Source organism: Besnoitia besnoiti, chromosome VI (assembly GCF_002563875.1).
Source record: "Besnoitia besnoiti strain Bb-Ger1 chromosome VI, whole genome shotgun sequence".
Lineage (NCBI taxonomy): Eukaryota > Apicomplexa > Conoidasida > Eucoccidiorida > Sarcocystidae > Besnoitia > Besnoitia besnoiti.
The window spans coordinates 1001-27250 of record NC_042361.1 but is presented as its reverse complement, the minus strand read 5'-3'; the positions used below and the strand labels follow the sequence as shown (position 1 = coordinate 27250).

General features: G+C 57.4%; 4 protein-coding genes across 4 annotated transcripts; 2 read left to right on the top strand and 2 right to left on the bottom strand.

Annotated features, from left to right (window-relative positions):
• Positions 1–1167: 1167 nt before the first annotated feature.
• BESB_064440 (cytidine and deoxycytidylate deaminase zinc-binding region domain-containing protein) lies at positions 1168–5951 on the bottom strand (the record flags this gene model as incomplete). The annotated part of the gene is made up of 11 exons (XM_029364839.1): positions 1168–1245; positions 1890–1958; positions 2095–2174; positions 2315–2468; positions 2680–2710; positions 2843–2945; positions 3197–3265; positions 3573–3642; positions 4237–4357; positions 4818–4887; positions 5279–5951. 11 exons carry the CDS (start codon positions 5949–5951, stop codon positions 1168–1170), a joined length of 1518 nt encoding a protein of 505 aa, XP_029218422.1.
• Positions 5952–7815: 1864 nt separating this feature from the next.
• BESB_064430 (uncharacterized protein) lies at positions 7816–11159 on the top strand (the record flags this gene model as incomplete). Its single annotated transcript, XM_029364838.1, has 2 exons — positions 7816–9500; positions 10175–11159. The coding sequence occupies 2 exons, from the start codon at positions 7816–7818 to the stop codon at positions 11157–11159; spliced, it is 2670 nt and encodes an 889-aa protein (XP_029218421.1).
• Positions 11160–14756: 3597 nt separating this feature from the next.
• Positions 14757–19589, bottom strand: BESB_064420 (uncharacterized protein; the record flags this gene model as incomplete). Its single annotated transcript, XM_029364837.1, has 8 exons — positions 14757–14792; positions 15263–15341; positions 15740–15824; positions 16268–16300; positions 17274–17326; positions 17778–17833; positions 18066–18117; positions 18658–19589. 8 exons carry the CDS (start codon positions 19587–19589, stop codon positions 14757–14759), a joined length of 1326 nt encoding a protein of 441 aa, XP_029218420.1.
• Positions 19590–22094: 2505 nt separating this feature from the next.
• BESB_064410 (uncharacterized protein) lies at positions 22095–25649 on the top strand (the record flags this gene model as incomplete). Its single annotated transcript, XM_029364836.1, has 5 exons — positions 22095–22733; positions 23009–23092; positions 23497–24141; positions 24787–25013; positions 25331–25649. 5 exons carry the CDS (start codon positions 22095–22097, stop codon positions 25647–25649), a joined length of 1914 nt encoding a protein of 637 aa, XP_029218419.1.
• Between the last annotated feature and the right edge of the window lie 601 nt (positions 25650–26250).

Here is a 26250-nt window from a genome sequence, read left to right as displayed (position 1 = left end):
ACTCTTGCGCTGCTTCCACACCAGAACTGACCTCAAAGCACATGCAAGCGAAATACGGGAGCGCCATCCAGCGTGACATCTTAACAGGCTGCTTGACGGCGTGCTCCTTAACAAGTCTCCCACCCCCGCAGTTAACTTTTATCGCACGTTTATGGCCCACGCGGAAAGAGTGCTGCATTCGTTTCGGGTGTGGATTCCGTTGCGTGTCTTCCCTAACTGCGGAGGCCGACTACATGCGACAAAGTACACACTGGACCGGCACGGCGGTCTTCATTCCTGTTGTGCGATGGCAGCAAAGTTGGCGTGCCTGCGAGATGAACGTTCGTCTTGCCGGGGGATTCTTTATCACTGTAAAGCCAGAGGGCGGGTCCTCACACCCGAAGTAGCTAGCTTAGCACTGCGAACCGCTGCCGGGCGTATGGGGTCGACATGCGTCGGCGGCCGTCTACTGCTACCTGGACTGAAAAACGCGACTGAATGCTCTGCCGTGTGCAAGTGTCTAGCCGTAACTTTCACGAAGAAAAAGCATTGCAGAGAGCTACCACATCCGCCAGAGAGCGGCTGAGCAGGCAAGCGTGAACTTCGTGTGGATCCAGGGCTGCGTGTTCATGCTGCCCTTGGACACCTATTTCTCAAATCTACTCTATTAACGGTAACTAGAGCGTTGATGAAGAGCTCGACTATTCCACAGTTCGTCACCAAAACTCTAGAATGCGGAGAGCCCCTCCCCTCATGCAGCGGGTGTCAAACGCGGCAGAGCAGCTGTGGTCTGAAAGCGGCCGCAAAAGTTTCACGGCTTCGGTAGTCCAGTGGCGACCTATCATTTCCAGAGAGTGGGGGACAGAGCCTATCTGTCGCATGCATATGCGTTGCTTGACGTATTATCAAATGAAAGCAGTCATTGTTTCTATGGCGGGAACGGTCGATCCGTGACAAAGCGGTACAGTGCCGCGTATGTGGACGGATGACACTCTTCCGCAAATCGAGAAAGCTTATCATCTGAAGGTCTCAGAAATGGAAGTAGTCGCCCTGCTTCCCTCCCGTCTGTGTGTCACCGGCTAACGTGAGTTTTCAAGCAGTGGCATCATAGCTTCGCACCCGACGCAAGACTCTCCTAGAGTTGCAAAGGGGCAGAGATGCCGTCATCGCCGCTTCGAATGCTCGCGCTCAGCAAGTCTTGACTGCGATTGTCATTCCAGGGACTCCTGGATGGTCTTCGGAGAACTGCCGTACAGTCACCCCCATCTGCGCAGAAGAGACAACAGGTGGTTCGTTTCTTCAATCATAAATATTTAAAAAATTAAAAATGAGCGGCACGCGCAGCACAGAAGCACAGGCGGGTTCTTCTTGGCCTGTTTGGAGCAAGAAGCAAGGAGATTTGCCAAAAAGTTTCGAAGACAATCTCGCGCACTCCCATGTTGAGAGAACCTCCTGTGGCGTGCGTCTGCGGCATATCTGTACTCCAGCTAGTGAAGGACCAAAGATGCACTCTACTTCAGCCAAGCGAATCCCTGAATCGAACCGCCAATTTCAGCGACGGCGAGGTAGAGTGAGCTTCAGCTAATGCTGCAGCTCCCTGCACCACTAGAGCAGCTGCAGTTTTGCGCCCTCCAGAGGTCACAGAGTGAAGCACCTTCCTCACAACCTGCGGCTTGGACAGAAGGCTCCTTTGCAAAGGAGGCCTCACTGGATAGGCAGATGGATGCCGACAGAAAAGAAACGCACGTTAACCCGAGTACAGCGAGACATTAGTTCTGCCTCGTCAGACACGCAGCGGTTTGGGAGGCACAGGCAGTGCTGCAGACTCGCCTGTCATGCTTTCCGGACGTGTCAGCTCAAGTACACCGCACCGCTCACATCCTCGCGTGCCGCACTTCAGTGCGTCTTACCCGTGTGAGAAGACTCAGAGCGCCACTCCGGTGGTCGTATTCCTCTGCGTAGACCACGGTTCGGATCGCCTGCCAGTGCGTCCACACCAAACAGCGTCGAGCGAGCTCGATGGGCGGCGGCCCGTCCCTACCCCACCCCCCCCCTCTCTGTATCCTTGCTCGATGATCGCGATGAAGTGCCTAGCAGACCAAGAGGGCCCCTTACCGACTGAACGACGAGCTTGGCGCATCCGAGGCAGGGGAGGCAAGTGACGTACAGCGTGCTGTTCATTGCACGGTCTCGGCCTGCGCGCAGCAAGCGCGGCAATCCACCAAAAAGCATTTCGGCTACCTGACCTTGCGCACAGAGGTCTTCCGGGCGAGCGAGCGGACGAATTCGACACGCGGACGGCTCGACACGCATCTCGCACATTTCCGTTTCGTACCTGCCTCCAGCAGAGCATTCGCTTCAGCGTGGATGCACTCGCAGGCCTCAAGCTCCCGGCCTTGGGACACGCGAGGGTCGTTGCATCTCGCGCAGCCCCCCTCATTGCAGTTCGATGCCTGCGACGGCGTTCCGTTGTAGCCCGTAGCGATCACCTGAAGCCCACAAACAGTCAAAGGTTGAACAGACACACCAGGCAGCGCATGCTACGCAGCAGCTGAGAGGCTTCTCGAGTCCGCCTCCGGCCCAGGTGATCGCGGCCTCCCACCCCCCACCTCCCCCGAGGGGCGGCCCCGTCACTGAAACGGCGACGAAACGCGTAAACGCCGGAAACGACGCAGGTACAGGCCGGTCAAGAGTCCTCACCCGGTTTCCGCGTGCCACGATGGCCCCGACTCTGCAGAGACGCACACACGCAAGCAGGGGAAGCGCTTGAGCGACCGTGGGCGGCAGCGATCGCAGCCGCGCGCCATGTCGAGGGCAAGTCAGATTCTGCAGCTCCGCCCACGTGTCTGCGGGGACCGCTTACCTGCGCTTCATGCAGTTCGAGCGCGTCGCCGCCAGGTAGGTGAGTCGCATGAAGTACGTGTCCCACGAAGGCCTCACCAGCTCTTCGCTGAGGAATCCGGCCGCTAAAGAAAACAAGACAGAATCGCCTGCAGACTGGATTGAGGAATGGGGCGACAGCCTCGGAGTTGAGGTCCGCGAGGAAAGACGGCGACGCTATCTGAAACGAAAAAACACAAGCGACTCGAGGGGAGAACGTCTCCGCTACGATTCGTGTGCAGTGGAAGAGGGGGAGACAGGCCGAGAGGTGCAGCAACAGACTCTTGTTTCTGTGAAGGACGCCTCCTCCCGTCGCGCCCTCGATTCCCACACTAACCTGCAATTTTCCTTTCGAGAAGATCCGAGTCGCCATCGGCCGTCAGGTGCACATCCGCAACGGCCATGCCTGCGCATGCACGGAAGCCACGGCGAAGCACACATATAGAGCGGGAGCAGAACCGCATGCGTTTGAAGGCCCAGAAGACCCAACAGATGCTGGAGACAGGCGAGAGACGCGAAGGCAGAAAACAACGAGCAGACTCCGCAGGCCACCATCTCACGATTGCCGAGCTCCATCTGCCCCTTAGATGCGAAGAAAGACGTGCACCGTCTGGAGGCAAACAGAGTGCGTGGAGGATGTGACGCGGCAGGGTGCGCTGCCCCTGTGAAGGCGACCATCGGGGCGCTCAACTTCTCTGCATCACTTGGCTTACAGGCACGGACACCGTCGACTTGCGGCGAAGCCGCACAGTCTCTGAGGGGCGCCTCAGACCGAAAGCAAAGCTGAGGAAAGACAAACGACAGCACGTTTGCATCGATAGCAAATGCCGATGATTCGTGCTGGCGTCGGACGCGACGAGAGAACGCCGCGGGGACACGAGTACCAAGTAAAGATGCGCGTGAGCCTGTGCAGGGCCCCAGAGGAACCGCACATCGTTTCCAAGCGAACGCAAGGAAAGCAAAACGAAACTCTACTGCCCATAGAGGCACCCCTGGGAAATGGGAAAACAGAAAGAGTCTTTGCCTGTTCCTTGGGCCCTGACGCTCCATGTCAGAGACGGCCTCAGAGAAAGCTTGGCCGCCACGCGGCCAGCCAGCTTCCACCTCACACGCCTCCTAGTCACCAGGCGCGAAGAGTTCTTGAACCAAGCGCAAAGGATCCGCGATCCAGAACTGTCAACCCGAATCGAACAAAGCGAAAGCAACCCTGCAGGTCGCTGCATCGAAGGACCAGCCGCACAGAGCATCATGCGCAGGCGCGTCTCGCTGAAGCAGAACATCCGAGATCTGTTGTCATCTCGGTTTCGCTAGCCGCGCCGGACGTTCATCCGTGTTAGCTCCTCCACGGGTGGAAGATGGGAGAAGACAGCGTCTCACTTGATCTTCCCGCTCCAACATGCTCTCCAGTGAAAACTGGGCGCCCTCCTTTGCCTTCATGCGTGCCACGCGGACGCCGAAGGGCGCGTCGACCGCCACCAAAGCGAAGAACGGGCGTTTCCTGCGAGACGAAAAAAACTCCACACTACATCGGCAGAGAGATGACCGACGGGACTCTCGCGAAGAGCCTTGTGTCTGCTACGATGGCGAAGAGAGAACTTTTGGAGCAACTTGAGACCAGCAGTCGCTCTAGCGGCCTCGCACCGACCAGGGAAGCCTCGAACACGACGCGTCGCGAAGGACGAAGGGTTACCCTGAAGCCTCGCTTGACACGAGCCAGAGGCCTCGCGCCTCGGGGAGGGGAGAGAGAATGGCATTCGGTCGTCGCCCTGCCTCGAAAGAAACTCTCCATCTTCTTTCTGGCCTATGCACTGAACAAGTAGAGGCCTCTCCGAGCTTGCCACTGGGCGTCTGCTGCGCCGTGTCAAGGCGCTTAGGGTGCGAACATGTCTCCTCGCCGGCACACCCCGAGACGCGAGCACAGGAGAATAGCCATGTGAGACCCAAGATAGGAAACCTACCGCAGCGTCCGGACCTCCTCCAAGCTCGAGATTCCGAGGATCACAAAGTGCTGCCTCCACCGTCCAGTGACTGCGCAGCAAGCACGGAATACCGCAAGCGCCGCAGCGAGTCAGAGAGAGACAGAGCGTCCCACTGACGCAGGATGAACAAAACTTCATGCGCGCACTGGCGAGCGGCCGGAGCTTGCGAAAAGAGAGAATTCACATGAGAAAACAAAAGAGAGAAGCCACGCACAGAGACCGGCGGTGGAAGCGGGCTGAACAGAACAAGTTCGCGTCCTCATAATTTTTACAGGAAACAGGTGAGCAGACAGGGGATGCAAAAACTCTTCAAGATGTGAACCTGTAGTCCAACTCGTAGTATATACTCCCCAGAAAAAAATATTTCAAAGGGACTAGGAATCCCCCAATACCCACCGCCGCACGAGTCGAAAAGAGCGTCCCTCCAGTCGGGGGCTCACCAAAATCAACAACGGCCGTCGCATCGGCGAACCACATTCGGGAACACGAATTTACAACGGCTGCGTCGTTATGCGGCTCTTGCCTCTGCTCGAGAGGCGTACGTACACCTGGAGTGTACGCCTCGCCATCTGCTGCCGGCGCGTCCTCCGCCGGCGATAGCGAAGTTCTCGCCTTTGAGGAGAGCCCCTGACACTTGAAAAACGAAGAAGCGGCGTCCCCTTCAGTGGAGCACGGAAGGCCCTCCTCGGACACCTGTGAAGGATCTCCGGTGCACCGTTGGAGGCGTGAAGCTTTGACTGCCCTTTTCGTTGTTTCTGGATTGCGCGTGGCCTCGTCTCCTCGCTTTCCTGAATGCGTCGCTGCAGGAGCTGCCGATGCTCGATGCCCCTTTTGGTTCAATGGGTGGAAATGTACGCCTGCATGCGCGTCGCCCCCTGCTCTCTCATCGCGTTCATTGCCGTCGATGCCACATGGCAAGGCTGGAGGAGAGACGGAGAGCGTTAGCGAGAGAGGAGAAGCCGCGCGAGAAGAAGCCCGGGAGAACTGACGAGACAAAGAGTACGGAGAAGTGCTAGGTAGGTAGATGACGGTGAAGTTGTATTTGGCGCGAAGGATTTCCGCGACTGAGGTCTTGCCGCTTTGTAGCGGCCCTACGAGGCCGAGGACAACCATTTTGACTTTTCCGAAACACAGATAGAAAAGTACTTTTGACGAAGAGAAGCAGGGTCCCACACAGAGAGAATGAGTGAAATAAAAGGGGAAGGAGGCACGCAGAGGACGAGCGAAGAAGACAGGCAGAGCTGGAGACGCGGGAAGGTCTGACGCTCTGGAAAGAAAAATAGAAGGCGAGGCGGGTGGACAACGACGAGCAAGGCGAGGGTAAGCCAGCCAAGCAGAAGCAGAAGAAGTTGGAAGACTTTCAACGAAGTTGCGTCCCGTGGCCCGTCGGCACCGGCTCGGGGTCCTCGTCCCCTGTGGGGCCGGGGAATTTAACACGGAAGCAGAAAAGAACTAGCCAAATGGGCAGAGGGAAACTGGTGCGTAGTCGGAGAAACGGGGATCCTAAATGGATCACGACGATCGAGAAGAGCTGCTTTCACTCCGCAGACGAGCGGCCATGCCCGTCGCCAGGCGCCGGCCCCCTGCAGGATGACACTAGTCAAGACACCGGAAGCGCCGACAGGTGACAAAACAGGAGGAAAGCGGCGAAAACGGAAGTACACGTAGAGGTGAGACGCGACAGCACAACGCCTGCTTCCCGCATCTTCAGAAGAAAAATAACAAAAGTCCTCGATTCCTTATCGCCTTCGTTATTGCTTGTGGTGTGCTAGTCTGGCCCGCAAAGACAAGAAGCGGAAGCTGCCACGAAAGCCGAAAAGGAGTCGTCTCAGCGAAGGCGGCGCTTTTCAGTGTATGTATACTGCCTGGTCAACTGGAGACAGGGGTGTAGTTCCCCGCATTGTCCGTGAAAGAGGTGATCTGACGTCAAAAAAGGATAGAAGCCTCGCTTTCTCTCTACCGTCTGCGTAGCCTCCCTCAAACGCTGCATGTGCATCTGCTGCATGCGTGAGTGCCAGTGAATAGGCACGCCGTGTGGCGGTCCGTCGGGATTAGCCGCCAAGCGCTGATGGAAGGAACACCTAACAGAATTCCACATTAGAAGGAAACCTCGTATGCAGTGCTCAGCCGTGGTATGTTGGCTAGGGGTTTCGTCTCTCTCCTGTCTTTCCGTTTTCGCCCGCATTTCTCAGCCAGCGGTGTGCAACAGTCAAACTGAGCTGCGCGGTCCTCCTACGCCGCACCGGTTGAAAATCATGGCCCCGCATGTCCCTTTTCCTGAACTTGATTCCTTCCTCTTCAACCTTCAAGTGACTCCTCATGTTGTCAAGCGTGCGTTGGGCACCTCGGCGCGCTATGGAAGCCTGGACGGGCCGGGCAGCAGCACCCTCCATTCCTGGCGGGTAGCCGGGGCCGGTTCTTTCGCAGTCGGCAAATTCTGCTCTTTTTTTCCCTTTCACAAGCGCGCTTTGTCCATAAATCTGAAATTCCTGCCCCCTCCAATTGAAGAAGGCTCCGTTCGCCCTGCGGCGTTCTCTCTTTCCCGCGAGCGGCGATGTCCGCTAGAGGCGATTGCCTTGCTTCCGCTGTAGTTCGACTGGCACCGCGGCCTGACACTCTCGCAGGTCTCTGCTGTTCTGTTTGCATCGCGTATTTTCCCGCTTCCACCCAACCATCTTTCTGAGGCGACTACATTCTCGTGTCGGGTTTTCCTCCGCTGACTGTTTCCCCCTGTAGTGCCCGTCCATTGCTGCCTCTCTGGCATCGTTCTCGGTTTACGGGCGCCTCTGCGCATAGACCTTCTTGGCGCTTTCACCCTTGATTTCTCACTCGCATTCTCTGTTTCCCTGCGCCGTGTTGCCTCGTGACGTCCCTTCTTCGTCGCCGCTTGTCTTTGGCTCGGCGCTGGCGGCAGCGGTTGGCGCACTCCACGTGATTTCTTCCTTTTCCAAAACGGCAGTCTTCCACGTCATACCCGATGCCTGATTCTGGAGGCCCGGCGGTGGTCTGGGTCACGCCGGCGCCGCCGTGGTTGTTGGCTCTGGCGAGTTTTCTGTTCTTCCTTCTCGCTGTGTGTTCATTTTCCCAGTGCCGCAAGAAGCGTGGGTCGGTGTCTTCGCTCTCCGGCCAAGACTCGCTGTCGCTTTCTTCGTCCTCATCCTCCTTCTCGCTGACCAGCTCGTCGCCCTCTCCGCTGCGCCGCAGTGGGTCCCGGGACACGCCGAGCGGCCCTCGTGTGCCGGCCTCGTCCCCCCATCCCTACTATTCCAGCAGAGAAGGCGGGCGGGTGCGAAAGTACCTGAATATTTTTTCCTGCGCCGACAGCGAAAGGGCAACCGCCTCCTATGCTCAGCTCTTTGTGTTCGACGGCGCTTCGATGCGCACCAAAATCCTCTCCCTGGTCACTGTCGCGTCTCTTCTTCGCTCCGTCCTCCTCTTTTGCCAGGTTTTGCCAATTGACAACGTCATTCTCTCGCTGGCGCGACCCGGAAGGGACCCCGTGACGGAGGGGGCGGTCAGCGGCGCGGTCGCGGAATTCCCCGGCGAAAGGCCGAACGTCTTTCCTCACGCGCTTGCTCAGGCAGGCGGCGGTGCGTCATTCACTGAGTTGGCGCCGCGCGACAAACATTCCCTCGAAGGCTTGGCAGGCCTGAGAGACACGTCGCCGCTGAGGGCGGAGACAGGGCCTGGCCAGCTGAAACACGCTGGGGTCCTCAATGTCAGTCCGAACGAGGACGCACCGTATGAACCGCATGCAGCGACACAGAACCACGGCGCGGCGAGAGACTCAGAACGCGACAAGCTCCGAGGCGGCCATGAAGGACGAAGGAACCTCCTAGCGCACGGCCGCCCCCCTCAAGACGCCCCGAGCGCGGAGAGTGTCGAATCGCGCTACCCGTGTCGAGACAGGCCGTGTAGACAGAAGGCAAGAAGACAGTTTGACGGGGGGAAGGAGGAAAGGGCACCGGGGGGAGATAGCGCGCCAGACGAAGAAACTGGAGAGCGAGGGAGCAGAGACCGCGAGGAGAGTGATGGCGAGCAGCACACAGCTGGCGTTACGGGCATGTCCAGCGCTGAAAAGGCAGAGCACGAACATGCGGGTCCCCCATATTCCGTTTCATTCGCCGCGTCGGCTCCGGCGGCGGGCGGGCTTGGCCTTTCTGTGTCCCCCACGCCTTCATTTCTCTCCCCCGCGTCCACTCCTGTCGTCGGCGCTCCAGCGGCGGAGCCGCACGCTTCTTCCCGTGAGGCTTCGGCCTTTGCGTCGCCTGCAGGTCTCGCGGCGTCCGTGGTCGCCCCCCCGCCTGTGATGTCTCAGGCGCGCGACTACCGCCGGCCCCCGTCCGCTGCTCCGGGCGGGCCGCGGGGCGCGGGTGCGTCCGGGGGGCCGCCGCCCCCTGCGGGCTTCTGCTTCAAGCCCCACCCGCTGTGGACGCGGACGGTCATCCGCTCGCTGCCGCCGATGCTGTGCATCAGCGTGTACGGCCTCCTCGTTCTCTTCTTGATCGACCTCTACAACGCCGGTTCTCTGGATGGCAACGCCACTCTGTGGTGGGTTGTCTCCAGCTACGTCTCCCTCTTCCTGGTCTGGCTGCTTTTTTTCGCTCTAGCCGCCATGGCGCTCGAACGCAACACCCGCGTGGAGGCTCGGATCTTCGCGAGGTGAGACTCGTCGCCTCTCCGAGGCGGAAACCGAGAAAACACACCCGCGGGACCGAGAGAGAAACGGAAAGAGAAGCGCAAGCGGAAGGGGAGCCCGAAGTGCTGAATCGGCGTGTGGGTCCACCGGCCCTCAGCGGGGCCTGACAATGTAAAAGCTAAAACACAGGGTCACCGGCAGCTACGAGGGGAAGGAACAATACCGTGCTTCTCTTCGACCTGGTTCACGCTAGGTGTCGCGTGTGCTGGACAGGTCCCTGTCTCACGCGGCATTTTGGTTACATCCTAGTTTGATCCATCTGCTTCGTGGCGGTTGTGCTGTTGGCCTGACTGTCGCGCCCGCGTGGTATTTGCCGCGGTCCCCCTCTTCTGTGTGCCCTCAGTGTCTCTGGTTGTGGTTGTCTTTGCCAGCCTGTGGGCCGTTAGTTAGCGTCTGCTAGGATTTCTGGGCCGCGTAAGTCGCTTCCTTCGCGTCTCTGCCTTCTTCCTTCCCGTCGTCCACTTCTTTTGTCGCCTCTGCTCGGCGCCTCTCGTGTTTGGATTGGCTCGGAGGTCATGGCAGGCGTTCCTCGTCGCGTCTCAGTCTCGGGGGGGAGGGGGGGGGGGCGGATCTCCCGCCTCGTTGTGCCCGTCGTCCCTTCCGCATTCTTTTTTGGCGTGCGTGTGCGTCCCCTCAGGTGTTCAGCGATTCTGCTGGGGATATCGTTCACTCTCCTCGCCGCCGCGTGGAGTTTCTTCGGCAGACGCGTTCTGCGCCAGCTGCGCGCGCGGGAGTCGTCGCTGTGCACGTCCTCGCCGCTAGTCTTGCTGCGGCCGCTGCCCGGCGAGGCGCTGTCCCAGTCGTTTGCGTATTACTGCCCTGCGCGCGGCTTCCCGGAGCTGCCTGCGCCTCCGCACTATTCTTTCGGTGCACCTGGGGCTGCGACCCGAGACGCCTACGCAGTCTACCGGCCGCCTGTGCTGCCGCCGTCGCTTTATGCGCCCGACGAGACGCAACATCGCGGCGCCCCGCTCGCCTACGGAGGCTTTGACTACGTTCGCGCTCCCGACTTCCCTCTTGGTTTCCCCTTGGAGTCTTCCTACCAGTGCGCGGCGTGCTCTGCTGCGGATCAGGAGCGAGCGGCGGGGCGTGGGGACCGGAAGGGGTGGCTGCCTGCTTTCGTTTCCCGTTTTCTTCGCCTTGGACGAGGTGCGGACGGGGACTCCGCGGAGGGCGAGGCCGGCGGCTCCCCCCAGACGGCACTCGCGCGCTCGTCTCCGGCGCTGGAGCCGTCGGCGTCTTCCACGGTTGCCGCGTGGCGGTTTTTCCCCCCGAAGGCGCAGAGCAACATGGGGCCTGCGTGGCACAGACTGAGGAGACTGACGCGGTTGTGTCCTCCGCTGCTTCTTGTGCGAGGGTTGTACCTGCTCCTAGTCGGGACGCAGGTTCTGCCTCACTACTACCCATCCGGCCGTCCGGCCTCTTTCTTCGCCAGGCAGAAGGAAAGCTTCGACGTCGCGCTGTACCTGCTCACCGAGTTCGTCCCGCTGACTCTGCTCGTCTGTGCCTTCGCGGCCAACGAGAGCAAACCCAGACGGCGGAAAGACCAGGACCAGGACGAAGACCAAGCGTTTTCAGGCAGTGAGGGGGAAGACGCCGGCGAGGGCGCAGAGAACGCCTGAGCGGTGGCGCGAGACGAAAAAGCGGAACAGGCCTGGAGACGCCCTCGGGGGACTCCTCCTGAATCTTTCCGCTCCTTCTCCCGGGGTTTGGAAGGGCGACGCAGACCTCAGCTGAAGGCCCTGCAGTCTGTGCGGCGCCGCTCTCTGGCGGCAGCTGCCGAGAGAATCGAGTCGAGCACGTGCCGCTGCGAGCTGACTCTAGATGTGTGGTGAGAATGGCGCGCGGGCTGTCGACGGGTTAGTAACTAGAGAGGAGACAGAGACAAACTGTGTTTGTTGCTGCATCGGCGTGGGATTATGGATACCTAGGCGTCAGCACGGGCGGCGGTCGCCTCGATCCAAGCCCACGAGTAAGACCAAGAGAGTGTAGATAGCCAGATAGGTGTAAGCGGGCGAGTCTCGGTAGAAAAGTCAACGAAGACCAGCCGAACAGAGCAAGCTTCGCAGTACAGTCCACGGCGGTGGTAGTGTCGAGCCGGCACTCGCTGTAATTCTGTCTCAGAGATAATCACTCTGAGTTGCTGACTGTGATTACCACGGGGAATTAAAGCAGAATACCGAGCTCTTTGCCTGGAGGTTGGGCGTCGTTTGCAGAGGTCTTGCTGGCGTGCAAAGCGATGGCATGCGGCACTGTCGCAGATGCCGGAACTTCTGCTAGGAAAGGTTAAGAGTTAAGTGTTTTTCCGACTGATTATGGACGATACCTTAGACGCAGAAACGCCTGCTTGCTCCATTTTTCGACGACGAGGGCCCCGGGCACTCTCAATCGAATTTCTTATGTTCGCTTTTCGTGCGTTTATCTTCGCTGAAGTCAACGCATTTGAAGCATACCTCTCGCGTGCCCATATGTATCGTCGTGCTTGCCTTCTCGTGAGTGTCTATCCCTATGAAACCCGTGCTAGAGCTCATCATTCGCCCCTTTCCTGTTCTTCATGGTTGGGGAATTCCCACTGCCAGATGCGCGTTCCTCCAATACATACTGCCAGTTCCGGGCTTGCTTCACGGTCATTGTGACAGAAGACTTGAAATCTGGCCTACAGGCCACGAGAAGAAGCGATTGTCTTTATGAGGGCGTCCGGGCGCACCACAGCAGACGCACTGCCTCGTCAGATCCCAGCCAGCACGATGAATTAGCACAGTGCTTTCAGGGACTTCCGGGCGAACAGCGGCCCCACTCCATGAAAATGTCTAGTGTGCCTGTAAACGCATCAGTTCCGGCTGCTTGAGTCAGTGGGCGCTCTCGGTGAGCGGGTGCCCCCCGAGTCTGCGCAACGGTTTGTTTAGCGTACAGACGCAGCAGAAAGGGGCACAAACTGCAAATCTCGCAAGCAGATAAACTAGTCGAAAGAACACTGCCGCCAGTCGTCTTTCAATCTCGGAACCCCTGTAGACAAGCGACGAGCAAGAGAGACTTGCAACCGATGTCTGCTACTCCTTAGCTTATGCAGCCGTTTCAGTTTTTGCACGGCCGGGGCTTTCACCAGAAATCACGTACGTTGTGAGAGCTTGTCAAAGCCCCGTGTCCTCCAAACCGTAAAGGACCTCCAATGATCACGCTCAGTACACGCTGCGTGGGACAGGGGGGGCTGAATAACTGTTCCTTGTTTTGTAATTACGGGACGCCCACGTCTACGGTGTGTGAGCTATCCTCCTATCCCCCCTCTTGAGCGTATCTTTTACGGAGACTACGTTGACCGGGCGGCGGCTGAGGAGTGCATGACCTGCCGCTAAGACTCAGCAAAGAACAGTTCGACCGGGTGCATTTGACCCACGATCGTAAAAAGTAAATAACGCAGTCTTTCTTTCGTATACCCCAGTTTGCTGTCGTAAGGAAGAATATGCGTCTTTTAGGGGAACTATGGAAGAAGTCATAGACCTGATGGGGAAATAGAAGCTCGTCCAAATGCACGTACGAGAAAAATATCGGAAGAAGCACTAACGCTTCAGCAGCTTTTTCTAGTCGACTTTTCTGGCGCCAATTCCTTCGTCTCAGAACTGCTGTGCCTCCGCGACGAGCCAGTTGCTCCTCGGAATTACATCGGTGCGTAAGTCACACAAGCCCGTATCACAAGGTTCTAGCCACGCCACACACGTCCTCCGCTGAATCTCAGTTTTGTACATCAGGTCACGTGTTCCCTTGTGGAGCAAGTCTCTCTGCTGCTGCCTGCTCGGGAGAGCCTTCCTACGGGAGAACGCTCGACTTCCAAAGAACGGATGCATTGTCACGTGATGAATGGTGGCACTCTCGCCGTCATTTGGCTCCCATCACGCATCACTCGAAGATCAAACCGGATTCGGATGCTCACGTGAGGCGAAGTACACCTCTCCGCTTGACAGTGAGGGGGTGTATTGTCTGCTGTGTGCTGTTTCTGCGCACCACAAATGACCACACGGCCTGAGATCTGGCATCCATGTATTCCTGGTGCTGTTTGCTGGCGTGAGAATCCTTCAGAGGAGATAGAAGTCCCTACGCCTTCGTACGTGCAAGTCATACACGACCCTCCCGTGGATCTGCCCGCCTTAGCCGCTCGGCCGCGCTGCTGGGAGCTCGAGGAGGCCAGCATCCAACTGGACTGTTTAGGGTATGCTGTTTGTCTAAGCGGACTCAACGGGCAATGTCTCACTTCGGCCACTGCGTTCTGCAAGTAAAAAAAAAAAGACTATCAGCAATAAAGTTTTGAGCCCAAGGGGAATATGTATCCTAGCTCTAATGCTCGGTGTGCTCAGGCACAGAGTGCTCGCGGCGTTGTGACTGGCGTCACAACGCTCGAGTTTCCACAGCACCAGGACAGAATTGCAGTTTTGACGTGTTTCTTTCCGCTGTTCCGAGACCAAACGGCGGGTCACCGAAAATGGCATTGATTAGAACCAAGACCAAATGAAAATCACTGATGTCGAAAAGGACACGACCGAGCTGTACAAGGGCCTGAAGACAGGCCGCTTTCCCTACAGTGAACAATTACACTATTGCAACATGTCAAATAAGGATGGTGCAAACCAGGCTTCGCGGCTTCCAGTCGAGAATAACTACCGCCACCGTCTCTGTCAAGGCATGTTTCGAGAAGGAGTTGTACTGGTAAGCTACGGTGCAGCCGTAGCTTGGTGAAAATGCGCTTGTGGTTCCACTGAATATACCTGCACATGTGCGCACGCCCATCACGCGACCATGGCGTGTGGAAAACTTATTTCTGTTTACTATTCAGCACGACCCCCCACGAAAGGGCACTATATCCGTACCACGTTCCAGCCGTTGTTGACTTTGCACATTTGTGTTGTGTACGGCCAGTTCGCTGAGAGCCGCTATCAAAATTCAGCTGTACATCAGCGATGGAAAATAAAAATTACCTGGCACTCCGCCCCCTCGAGTGCGAAGATGCAGCACATTCGGTGAACACCAGGAAGTGAAGTGGGCCGCCCCACCAGCTAATCTCCCTCCAGAGCACGTCTCGCAGTCTTGAGGCTTGCAGTCCGGCGGCGGAGCAGCCCCGCATAAGGCACGCATTTTTTCACACCACCAAGAGTCCAGACAAGCGTCGCCCGGGTGGAAGCGTCGTCGGCCTCACATGTCAGTCCCTGCGGACATCGCCGTCATTTCGTTCAAGGTTGCCCGAACGACGCCTCATCGTCGTCCTCCTGCAGAGCGCAGTGAAAGAAAAACAGCGCGGACCCAGACAAAAGACAACATAGTACAAAACGCGTGTCTGCAGTTAGGCGACGCGAGGGATTAACGCGCAAGGACTTCGTGTAGCTATGGCAGTGCCTGCCAAAGCGGCTTCTGCAGCGGCCGCCACGTGGAGTATCGCTTTGTGAAACCTATCCAGGTAGGGAGCCATTCCGACGGAGACGGTGTATGTCCCTAGAGTCGCTTTTGAAGCACCGCCGATCCAAGAGTGAGTGTATGGGGGGACTGCCACAGTACTCTGTAACACACAACGCGCATGTCGCGGTTGAAATGGATAGATGGAGCAATCAGAAGTTTCGGGGGAGAAGCAGCACCTCGGTCCTCTGCATTCTTTGCCTGGACGGAAACCCGCCAAAATATCTCGAATCACTATTCTTCAGTCAGAGCGAGCTTTGATGCGTTTTACAAGGCCGGCCCTTACCACTTCGTCCCGGTTCCTGAACTTGCTCCTCGCATTCGCTTCACGATTGTCGCCAATTTGCATGCCAGTGCCAGCCTCCCTGAAACGGAACAGATAGCTCCACAGATTACGCATGAGTAGGGAATGAATGGAGGTGGATAGGTCACCCCATCTACCTTTCACTCGGACGGGCGGTTGCGGCGGCAAAAGCGTCGGTCCGGACAGCATTTACTTCTAGATTCCTCGGCCGCGACAGAATCAGTGGCGCCGAGACGCTACAAACCGGGCGTTGTGCACGTGGCTTCCGCTCCTCGCGCTGGCAACCAAAGCTTCAGAAATGACGTGAAACAGGCCATCTACAGCACAGAAGAAAGCGGCACCGGTCGACTGTGACTTTGTCCCTCGATACTCAGACGCAACAAGTTTTCTGGCGCGCATTTCGCCGCGCTGCGAACCGCAGCACGCTCCGCGCCAGCAGCTGACTGATTGGTGACTGACATCGCAAAGATGTTTTCGTCTGCAGGCGATTGCTCCGTCGCGCGGTACATGTTCGTATACATGACCTTGGCCTCAAACCGCGGATCTGAATAACACCGAAAGGCAGGAAAAAGGGTACGTCTGGCGTCTGCGTACGAAGTAATAAGTCGTGACCACGCCAAGGGCATTCACACGCAGTAGACGAGTTGAATCCCTGCGCTTGTACGCAGGACGTCCCCATGTTTGCTGGATCGCATGGCCAACAAACCGGCACCCGCTTGGTCTTCCGCCTGGCCCCCGTCCGTCCTCAACCCTCGAAATCACGCTTCGCGGACAGCCACCGAGAGGCCATCGAGCGTCGAAACATGATTCGCAACTCCCACATCCGCGCTGAGCTGATTTGTGCTAGCGCCCCGGGACCAGACACAAAACTCTATGCATCCATTTCAGGCGGCTGGGACGCGTGTGAGCAACTGTTGCAAACAAGGGATCGATCCAGGAGACGCGGTGACGCCATTTGACTGTTGATTGCTGAAGCAAAAGACGTACCTTTCTGCGCGAGACCTTCCTTCTTCATCCAGTCTGCAGGCAATCACAAGGCAAAAGCAACACGACCACACTCGCGTCCGCATTCTTTCGAGTGGCTTGGTAGGGTGCAATTCACGCAACCCCCCGCAGGATACCGATTTCGCAGAACTGTGTACCGGCTCCACGGATGAACTGAGACAAAACCGTGACGGATTTAGAACTGCGTGCCAGCTCTACGAATGAACTGAGACAAAACCTTGACGGATCCAGAGCTGCATAAGGAGGTATTACATATTCGCCGACGCGCACGGCGAGCGGCGCTCCTCATAAAAGGCACGTGCACGCCACAGGGCCAGCACAGTGACCTCAGCAATCTAGAGTAGATCGCCGCTGCTGGGTGGCCATAGCTCCTTGCAGGCAAGTTCAGTCCAATCAGGAGAGTGAGACAAAGTTTTGCTCTAGAAGAGTCATCCACCGGAACCCTATGCTGAGCGCTCTGCTGTTTTTGTGGAGCAGAAGCGACATCCATATCGGAGACGCGCGGCGCCTGCTGCGCCGCAGAGAAGCGAGAATGTGCATACCGTCCCTGCCAACCTGAAAAAGAGAAGGCGCACGTGGCGGCATACACACAGGTGAACTACGCGATGGACTGCATGAGCATCATCATATCGGCTCACTACTGCCTTGTTACCAAACACGGTTCAGTTAGGGACGCTAGTTCCCCGTCACGACCCGGTGCGGACTACGGGCCTGCGCAGCCCCCCTCACACGGTGCGTGCGATACGAGCTTGCCATCAAAACGAAAAAGGCAAGCAATAGCATAGAGCGGAGAACAAGAAACGCCGCTGTAAACATCGAACGGAGAGCGAAGCAACCCAGAGAAGGTAAGTGATGGAGGAGAGGCAGACGCATAGGCCTGCAAACTGGTGAAGGCCAAGGTGGCGGACGCAGCACGGCGAGAGGAAGAGAGACCGTTGGGCTGCGGAATCGCCAGCGGCCTTATGGCCGTGTTCAGGAGAGGGATGACGTCTTACAGGTCTGTGCGCGCCGTAGTCCTTCTGGCGGGCGGACGGACCGTATCTGAGACAGGGCGAACGAAGCCAGACACAACCTGCTGATGCGCGAGATGTCACACAGCCGCGAACGGGATGGAAGTCCGTTCGGCGGAGAGAGAAGCAGAAGCGAAAGCACGTTTTAAGAAAAGGTTGCCGCAGTAAGAGGCAGCAGAGATCAAGCCAAAAAATGCTTACCAGCACTCAATACACATTTCCCCAAGCGAGTGACTCCAAACTGTATTCAAACAGAATCGGAAGGGCATGCATTCTAGCTGCCACGCAATGTCGAACACTGCAGTTTGCCTCTACAGACACAGAACAGTTCGATCGACGAAAACGCTTTGTGCAGTCAGTTGGCTCCATCTCCAACAGTTTTTTTCGACAGTGGAAGTGTCTGGCTCAGGAGTCTGGTCATCTGACTACTACGAGCCAGGTATACCAGTCCCGATTTCCAGGGACTGAAAAACAAGACTTACGTGTGCTTGCTCCTGAATAGAAAGGCCGTTATTTTTGCCTGGAGGGCACGTTTCACCTGGACAAACATAATAACTCAGGAGACCAGAAAGGTGCACAGAGGAGATGCAGCAACGCCACCGTCACCGTCACGCATGAGCTCTGCGTGCTGTCGTTCAACATTTGAATCCTCCGCCAGCGGTGCGCGCGGAAGTCCACGCAGAGCGCTCCTAGTTACAGGGAGAGAGCTGCAGAGCAACCGCAGGCGGCCGGGGTCCCTCGAATGGGTTGCGGACACCAAAGGGACTCACTCGGGGATCGCGATTGAATGTTTCGACGGTGAAATCCAGTAGATCCTCCATGCTGCAGACCAAAACAGAAGGAAACAAACGGATCATCAGAAGCTCCAGGGCAGAAGAAGACGATAAAAACAGGAGCTGAAACAGTACATACGCACGGACACGACGAACCAACACACGTGGATTCGTCGCACGTGCCAGGAGACCACCTACTTCGTCAAACAGACTGCATCTGTCTCCGTGAACGCGTACAGCTTTAGCATAAGGCAGGGATGAATCGCGGAAACAATGAAACCACACATACAGTTTCGGGTATCGAGGGCGAATCACAGACACCGCGTTGCGTGGGAGGACGCTGTCCTGTAAGAGACACGACCAGCTTTGCAACAGATGGGGTTCTAAACCTGGGAAAGTTTCTCTGACTTCCCCCAGATGGTCCACATTGCCAGCACCGTATCGTACGGATTGCCGACACCATAGAGAGTTCCTCACTTCTGTTTGCTTGTTTGGGATCCTATGGCTCTGTATCCGATATGCGGAAGACGCCCTCGAGGAGCGTCGTTTATTTGCCATTTCTAAACATGCAGGCACATGTCTGGGTTACCTTCTGAAGCCGACGAAGCAGGGTGGAAAGTCATCCTCTTCACTCGGTGCAGGATCAAAGACAGCAAGGTCGACGAATTCTCCCTGTTTCCTCGCGTATAATCCAAGGACTCGTACTTTCGAGATGATCATGTATACGCCGGCAGTGCTGGCGTCCGCCCCTTCGCTGTGGGCTCCGCGAACGACATCCGTTAGCGTGCCAGAGAAGTCGCCAAGAAGGTCCTCCATCACGCGCCCTTCGAGTTTCCGAAGCAGCTCGATAGACTGGAACTGGACAGTGCTTCGGAGGCAGAAGTTGAGGTCGAGTTCCCGCTTTTGCTGCTCGGCGCCGAGGAGGATTTCTGCGACCATTCGTCCGCTCATTCTCTCGCTGTTTTCGAGGCGGACGCACCAGACGAGGGCTGCCCAGGCTGCCTGCGCTGAGGTGAGGACCACAGTCCGACTCGCACCAGTGGCGTCGGTGATGCGCCAGGAGACCCCGGCGGGCTGGAACTTGTCATCGATTTGACTGCGGTTGAGGGTTCCGCCCTCAGTTTTCCCGCGCGTGACGCTCGAGCTGGAGCTCGATCCGTCAGTGTACGTCGCCGCGCGCTTGCCGCCGTAAAGGAGATGGCTCGTCGCGCTTCGACCTTGCAGCGCGCCGGCGCCTTTCCGTCCAAAGCCGTCAGCGCCGGTGCCTTGGCTGCCTTTCCAGTTCATGTTCTTCCGGGTGCTCGGGGCGCAACACTGCTTGAAGCTGGCAAAGAAAGTCTGGAAAAAACCGCGCTCGCCTGCGTCGGGGTCCTCCCCTCTGCGCGCACGCTCCCGTTTCGTGTGCACGTTTCGAATCACAAACGAATCCGCCGTGCCGCCCTCCGAAACGCTCTGGGTATCGTAAAAGCCAGGACCGCGACCCCTTCCCGCCGTGGTCTCCGCTTCACTCGAGTTTGACATGGTCAGCAGTCGACGCGCCCACACAAAAAAGCAATGAGAGTGCTCAGAAATCCACAGAAGGGGCGGACTCCGAAGCTCAAGAGACAAACGCTATCACCAAACGAAGGGAGCTGGAGAACGGAAGGGCAGATCCGGCGCACTCCATAGGCGGTGCAAGTGAAGGAAACAGGTAGGTAGTCAGCGAAGCGGGGGGAAGGAGGGGGGGGGGGGGGAGCGGCGCCGTTGGGGTGGGAGATGAAATGAGACAGTACGCAGAAAGGGGGAAAAGAAAATACGCTTTCGAGACATGAAGCGCGGCGCAGCTAATGACGGAAGAGGTGTCACATGGTTGCGGAAAAGAGGGACGGACAATAAAAAGCGAGAAAAACGAAGTTGCAGCGGGCCCTGTGGACGTGGCTGAGAGAGGCTGAGACGAGGAAGACTGACGGTTGAGATTATGCTTCCAGACAACTTTTCAGCAGGGCAGAGAAGCGATGCAGATCCAACGCTGTGCAGGAGCTGAATCTAGGAATAGAAATGATGTTACTGAGTCAGCCTCTACGGTATGAAACCCTGGCTTTCCCGAGATGCATATCTGTGCAAAAGATACAAAAAGACGTGTTAAAAGAAAGAGCACTTAATGAGGTAAGCCATACCAGAGCGCGCCCCGTGCCGAGCATTGGAGAAGGCGCCTCGCTGTTCACGCACTAGAGGGCAAGCAGTCAAGAACTGAGAGTGACACGCGCCACCGAAGACCGCCTTAAACACGGGAAGCACGCCGCCAACCACCCCGGGAGAAAGTCCCTGACGTGGACGAAAACAAGGTAGGACAGTGAGCGGATGACCAACGCGTCGTTGACAGAGCTGAGCAGACGAACCGTGTGGTGTGAGAAGATCCGAGACAGGAGAGGCGATCAGCGGGAGCTGTCACGGAGAGTAGAGGCGTTCACGCGGCCAACAATAAAGGCAGCGACGCAGGGATAGCCATTGAGTAGGGAGGCTTCGAAAAAATACGTACACGCACAAATGTGGGTGAGACTCAAGAAACGACTGAATCGTTGCAGACAGCGACGCGGCTTGGGGGCAATGAGGCGATCAGGCGCGGAATGGGACTGCAACTACGTAAGGTAGCGCGAGGCGGGGAGGCGAGACGTTTCAGCATGGAAAGGGGTTCACAATAAAAGGTTTCTTGCGCCGACAGGAATTACGGATTGCGTGCATATCACGAGAAAAAGAGAGGGCATGCGGTGTCCTCATGTACCTGTGTGAGGCAGTACTTGAGTCCGCTCAGATGACAACCTGGACGAACTAACCACGGGAGGAAGATGGTCATAGTGGCGAGGTGGCGTCTAAGCAGAAAAATGCCTTCCTCTGCAGCCTTCCCCGAGAAAGAATCTCCTGATGTGCGCAAGCGAGCGATTGGGGTCTGAGACCCGAAAATCCACGTAGCTAGATAGCTGGACGAACGCCCACTGTCAAGGCTTTGCCGTCGTGAAAAAAGTGTTGCGATGCGCATGCGCGCGCATGGTATGCTAGTGTGACCGTTTGCGCAGATCGAGCAGAACCGCGGCAGTTTTTTTGTGCGACCCGGTCTCTGTCTCGTCTTCATCCGTCAGTTGCTCCGGTTTTCTCGACCGTATACCGTGCGTTTCCTTTTGGATGCTGCGTGAGCACAACAAGACGGGGTCGCCTGCACACAAGGCACCCGTGAACGGCGCGCGCTGCGTGAGCTTTTCTGCAACGGGGCTCTCATCTCTCTCAGCACCGCAACACGCATATCAGGCATCGCCGCCTGCAGGCACCGAAAATCCAGCTGAATTCTTCGCCTGTGCCTTGGCGCTGTTCCCGTATTTGCGGGCCTTTCTTTGGCGCGCCCCCTATTTTCCATTGCCACTCCTGGGGGGCGGGAGGGTCCTGCGGTGTGGAATGGACGTCCTGTTCGTCCCCCTGCGCGTTCCTCTTGACTGTTTGCTGCCCTGCTACGCCTGCGCCAACTCAAAAACGGCATCCCAAATTTGCTTCCCACGTGGAACTGGGTTTCTCTGGATCTGGCTCCTCTCCGTTTCTGTTGCCGCTTCGCGCTCCGAGCTCGGTGACTGCGGCGCGACAACCCTTCCTGCAAACCCCATGCAGCGGAGAACAGGCCCGAGGCGGCTGTCGCAGGCTAAAGAGCTTGACACACTCCCCCACGAGGGGGCAGGACCGTGACTGAGGGCAGCAGGGGCGATCGCTTGCGCCGACCCCAACGGGCGAGCTCTCTCGGGAGCTTTTTGAATTTCTGCGCCATCGGACCAGGGCTCGGCCTCTCGCTCTCCCCGCGTCGCGTCCGTTGTTTTGAGCTGCGCCAGTGTCTTGTTACCAGGGCAGTGTCTACTGGCAGCAGTTCGGCTCCGGTCGTGTCTTCCGGCCTACGAGGGCGATTGGTCTGCGCACGTGGATTTTCCGCCCCCTTCTGCGGCTTCGCAACTCTCGCGTCTGCGTGCACACTCAACCTAGGACTGACGGCATTTCCTCTGAGTGTTTCAGATGCGTCCTCTTCCATTCGCCATTTCATGCTTGGGTTTCCTCTGCTCCTGCTTCTCTCTGCTACGCTCTCCCACGGGTGGTGCGCGCGTCCGCGGATCGCTGCCGATTCCTCTGCATGCCTTCTTCGTGCGGGCGGCGGCTTCAGACCACCGGCTTCCTCTGCAGTCTCCTGCGCGCAGACTCTGCGAGCGTGCCGCCATGGGTCCGCGCAAGCCGCCGTCGGCGGCTCTGTTCCCGCGGTCTTCCTTCGCGCAGAGCGTCGTCCGCGTCTCCACGCCCTCGCGCGGCTGCCACCTCCTCGGAGGGACCATCGAGGAAGAAATTCGGAAGCTCCGGCAGGCTCTCGTGGAGGTGGTCTCCCGCGGCGCTCCCCCCTCCGCGCCTCGGCGAAGACGAGGCGATGGCCTCAAGGGAGATAGCTGGGTTGCCCTCATTGCGGTTTCTTCTCCCGGCGTGGCTATCTCTGTCAACGAAAACGCGGACCCCACAGTGCGCGTTGACTTGAAGACAACGCTCGACTTGCTGACCGGTATGGAGGCATGCGGTTCTTCGGGCGAGCATACGAGTCTGCAACTGCGACATGAAACCGGAGTCAATTGCCGGTCGGCGGAAGGCGCCTCTCGCGTCTCAGAGCAGCGGGTATGGTGGTAGTGTCTGTGAGTTCAGAGACTGCAGCTCGAATGCTTTGTTCTCCGCCCCGTTGTTTCTGTGCGCGACGTGGCTGGATTCTCCAAGGGAAGTGTGGCAGTCCGCGTACGTGCCCAGGGCTGCGCAGCGCCCGTGTACGGATCCTTTGCGTGTCCGCTGCCGTTACACAGACACCGGCTGCGGCATATAGATAGGACGCAGGTAGACGATGTCGAAGGGTTTCTGCGGCAGCAGTGCGTCGCTTCGCTTCCTGCTGTTCTTTTCAGCGAAGACGCGGTTCTCCAGCGAGGTCGTCTGGCCGCTCCTCGTGGGACGAAGCACCGGAGTTCCCGTCGGAGGCGCGTTCGGAGGTTTGGCAATGGGCACCTGGCAAGGAATTTACTTGATTGACGGGCGAGACGGAGGTGGCGCTGTAGAGCTTGTTCTAACGCTCCTTCCCTCTGTTCATCAGACGCAGCGAACGGTCCACGCAAAGATCAGAGGCTGCCACGACTTAAGCGGCGAGGCAAGTCGACACAGAAAGCCATGCGACAGGATGCACATTCTCACTGTGCCTTGCTCGGTCTAGGATTTTGCGTCTGTTTGGCGGGGTGGGGGGAGGGGCAGCGAGCGTCCTGTCAAGTGTCAGCGCTCAGCACGGCGAGTGGAGCGAAGGGTTTGTTCATTCAGCCTGCATGCCGTTTGGAAAGGGTCGCAGATGCTGCAGCTTAGAGTTTCCCAGCTCCAATCTTCCGTGCTGTTTCTGTTTTTTCAGTTGGCGCAAATTGTGTCTGCGATGTCCTCCCCGTGCGCTGCCTCTCTCCTCACGGAGGAAAAGTCCGGGTCGAGAAGCGACAACGTCGATTTCGAAGGAAGAAAGGAATCGTGGTTGATGCATATTTGGACGCGCCATACTTCTTGTTCACTCTCTGTGACAGGGAGATCCTGTTTAAGAGCATTGGAGCCTCTCATGAGCCGCGTTGTCCCCGAGGATTGGAACAACACCTACTTTGAGCACACCTACGAAGGTCCAGACGACATGCCGGCGCATGCGAAAACGACGCTATTTACCCCCGATGTTTTTCTTTCTCTAACCGCTCCCGCGGGCGAGACACAGGAGGACGCCAACTGTGATGCATTAGATGCTTATCAAGCTGAACACGCCGGCATGGACTCACGGTTTCAAATGCCTGACAGTGAAACGAAGGACGGAAAAAATAGCAGGCGGTGCAGATTGGGCGGCGAATCCAGGGGAGGGCAACGGGTGGATTTCGGTTATAATCAAACAGTGGCATTAAATGAGCACAGAGACGGCGGAGGCTGGGGCGGAGGCCGTGCGAGGAAACTGGTCTTTAGCTCCATTGGCATTGCGTCACAAAAAGAGACACTGCAAGAGGAACGAAAGAGGAAGGCGATAGCGGTATGACTGTTGTCACACTCGTCAGGACCATCTAGCAGTGGTCCCGGCTTCTGCGGCTGTATTCGAAATGCGGTGCGGGGGGTTCCAGCTGGCTTTTTGGCAATATCTAAGAGTGTGGCGGAAGCTGATCGCGAGTCGCCGAACATTTCAGAAGGCTTCACGTCGGGTTACGCCCTCTCCCTTTTGACCTGAAAGATCCTGTAGAGGTGCATAGGGCCACTGCCACATTTTTGATGATTATCGTAAGCGTGCGCGTCTCACTCGTGGTGCTGACTCGCAGAGGCGACGGACAATTTCCGTTAAAATAGAAAAAGGACCAGGCGGCAACGTCGGCCCGCTGTTGAGACCCCTCGAAGAGGTACGTGCCTAGTGCGCTGTCGCGCTGAGCGCGCGTGACGTGCAAGCACAACAGCACCGCACCTGCCGCCACTGCCGTAGCGTCAACTGTGTCTATGTAGGTGTAGAGGTCCTGGAACCGTCTCCGCCTACCTGCGGAGTCGAACACTCGCTTTTCGACAGTTCGAAAAGACGAAGTTTCTGCCTTGGCGCGTGCTGATTTGTTTTACCTGGTGCAGTACCGTGGTCTCTCGGAGGATTGAGGACGCCGTTCAGGTTATGCGTTGGCGTGTCCCCCGGTGCTTGCAGGCCTTCAAGCGACAGCTGGCGACGATTCAGGCCGGTGCAGTTCACTGCTCTGTCCATGCCCCAGACTCTGGTTTGGTGATAGCTCCCCGGATGGTAACCAGCTTTCTAGAGGCATCTGCTGCTGACGGAAAGGCGAGTGTGGAGGAGACATACGACCATGAGAGTTCTGAACGGGAGGAAGGAGGTGCGGTGGTGCGTGAAGTCTTCGAGGGTATCATTCCAGACAAGTAAGTATTGCACGCCGGCGTTGGGGTCTCTCGCGGGCTGCTTTTGTATGTTGACTGTTCAGGTAGGATGGAGAGAGAGAAAGCATTCCTCTACCCAAGAAGCAAAGGCTTTGGCTTCGCTGCTGCTTGTGTGTGGCAGACTTCGTCCTCCTTATCTCTGGACACGAAGTTGCCCGGGAAGGTATTCGTGCGAGCAAAGCCAACGCATGTCATTAGTGCGACTGCATCATGCAGGCCAGCTTTTAACCTGTATGAATGGAAGCGAGCATGCTCTTTGGTGCGTGTGTACGTGCGTTGGCTTGCTTGTTCTTTCTCAGCTGGGATGCGCCAGACACCGGCGGGGCGGGGTGTGAAGACCACATGAGTATAGTCGCATTGGGTCGCGCAGCGCTTTTGAACAGTGGATTGCTCATCCCGATAAGGGCAGGGGAACTAGTCTGCCCACCTGGACATGATGTCTTTGTGTGGGCCGGCGCATACGCGGACAGTGATTCTGAGGGTCGGTTGATGGATCGTGACGGGGAGCCAGCCAAGCCTCCGAACGTGGGTTCTGCGGAGCTGTCAAGGTCGCGCAACCGGAAGTTTGAGGTCACATGCACACTCTTGGGGACCCAGGAAGCTTCTGACGGCTTCTGAATCGCATGCAAAATCTGTCGTGAAGCAACAGGTGACAGTATCAACAGCGTTGTTAATCGAGGCCGGTGTCGGAGTGAAAATCTAAACGAGCGAGAAAAGTGGCTGCTCCTTAGCGGTGTGCGGGGTTGATCAACGAGCAACGCGGCGGCGTATAAGGGGCGACGACTTCTGAGAGTGGAGCAAATTTCCAGCCAGAGGGTTTCAAGAGCGGGCCGGTAATCCAGAACTGTGACGGCGCGAGAGGTCCCCAGTCAACCGTCTTACGTGGTTCTGACGCAGTAATTTGTTTTGCGCGGTCTCCGCGGCCTCCCCTTTCCTGCCTCCTCTCGCAGACAACATCATCGTCGCGCTAATATCGCTGATACACTGAGCGACGGAAATGCAAAGAACCACGCATTCCCTTCAGAGACACGCTTCAGAAAGCCTAAATCTCAATTCACTCCTCATTTTGTGTCACTGTCGTGCACGTTAGGACTCCGACCTTTGAATGCAGTGCCGGGTGACTCACGCCGCGGCAGTCGTTTGTGTGCTTGGTAAAGCACAACAGCTACTGTCAATGCTTCTGCACAAAGAGGGGACGGCACTCTACTGTCAGTCGGAT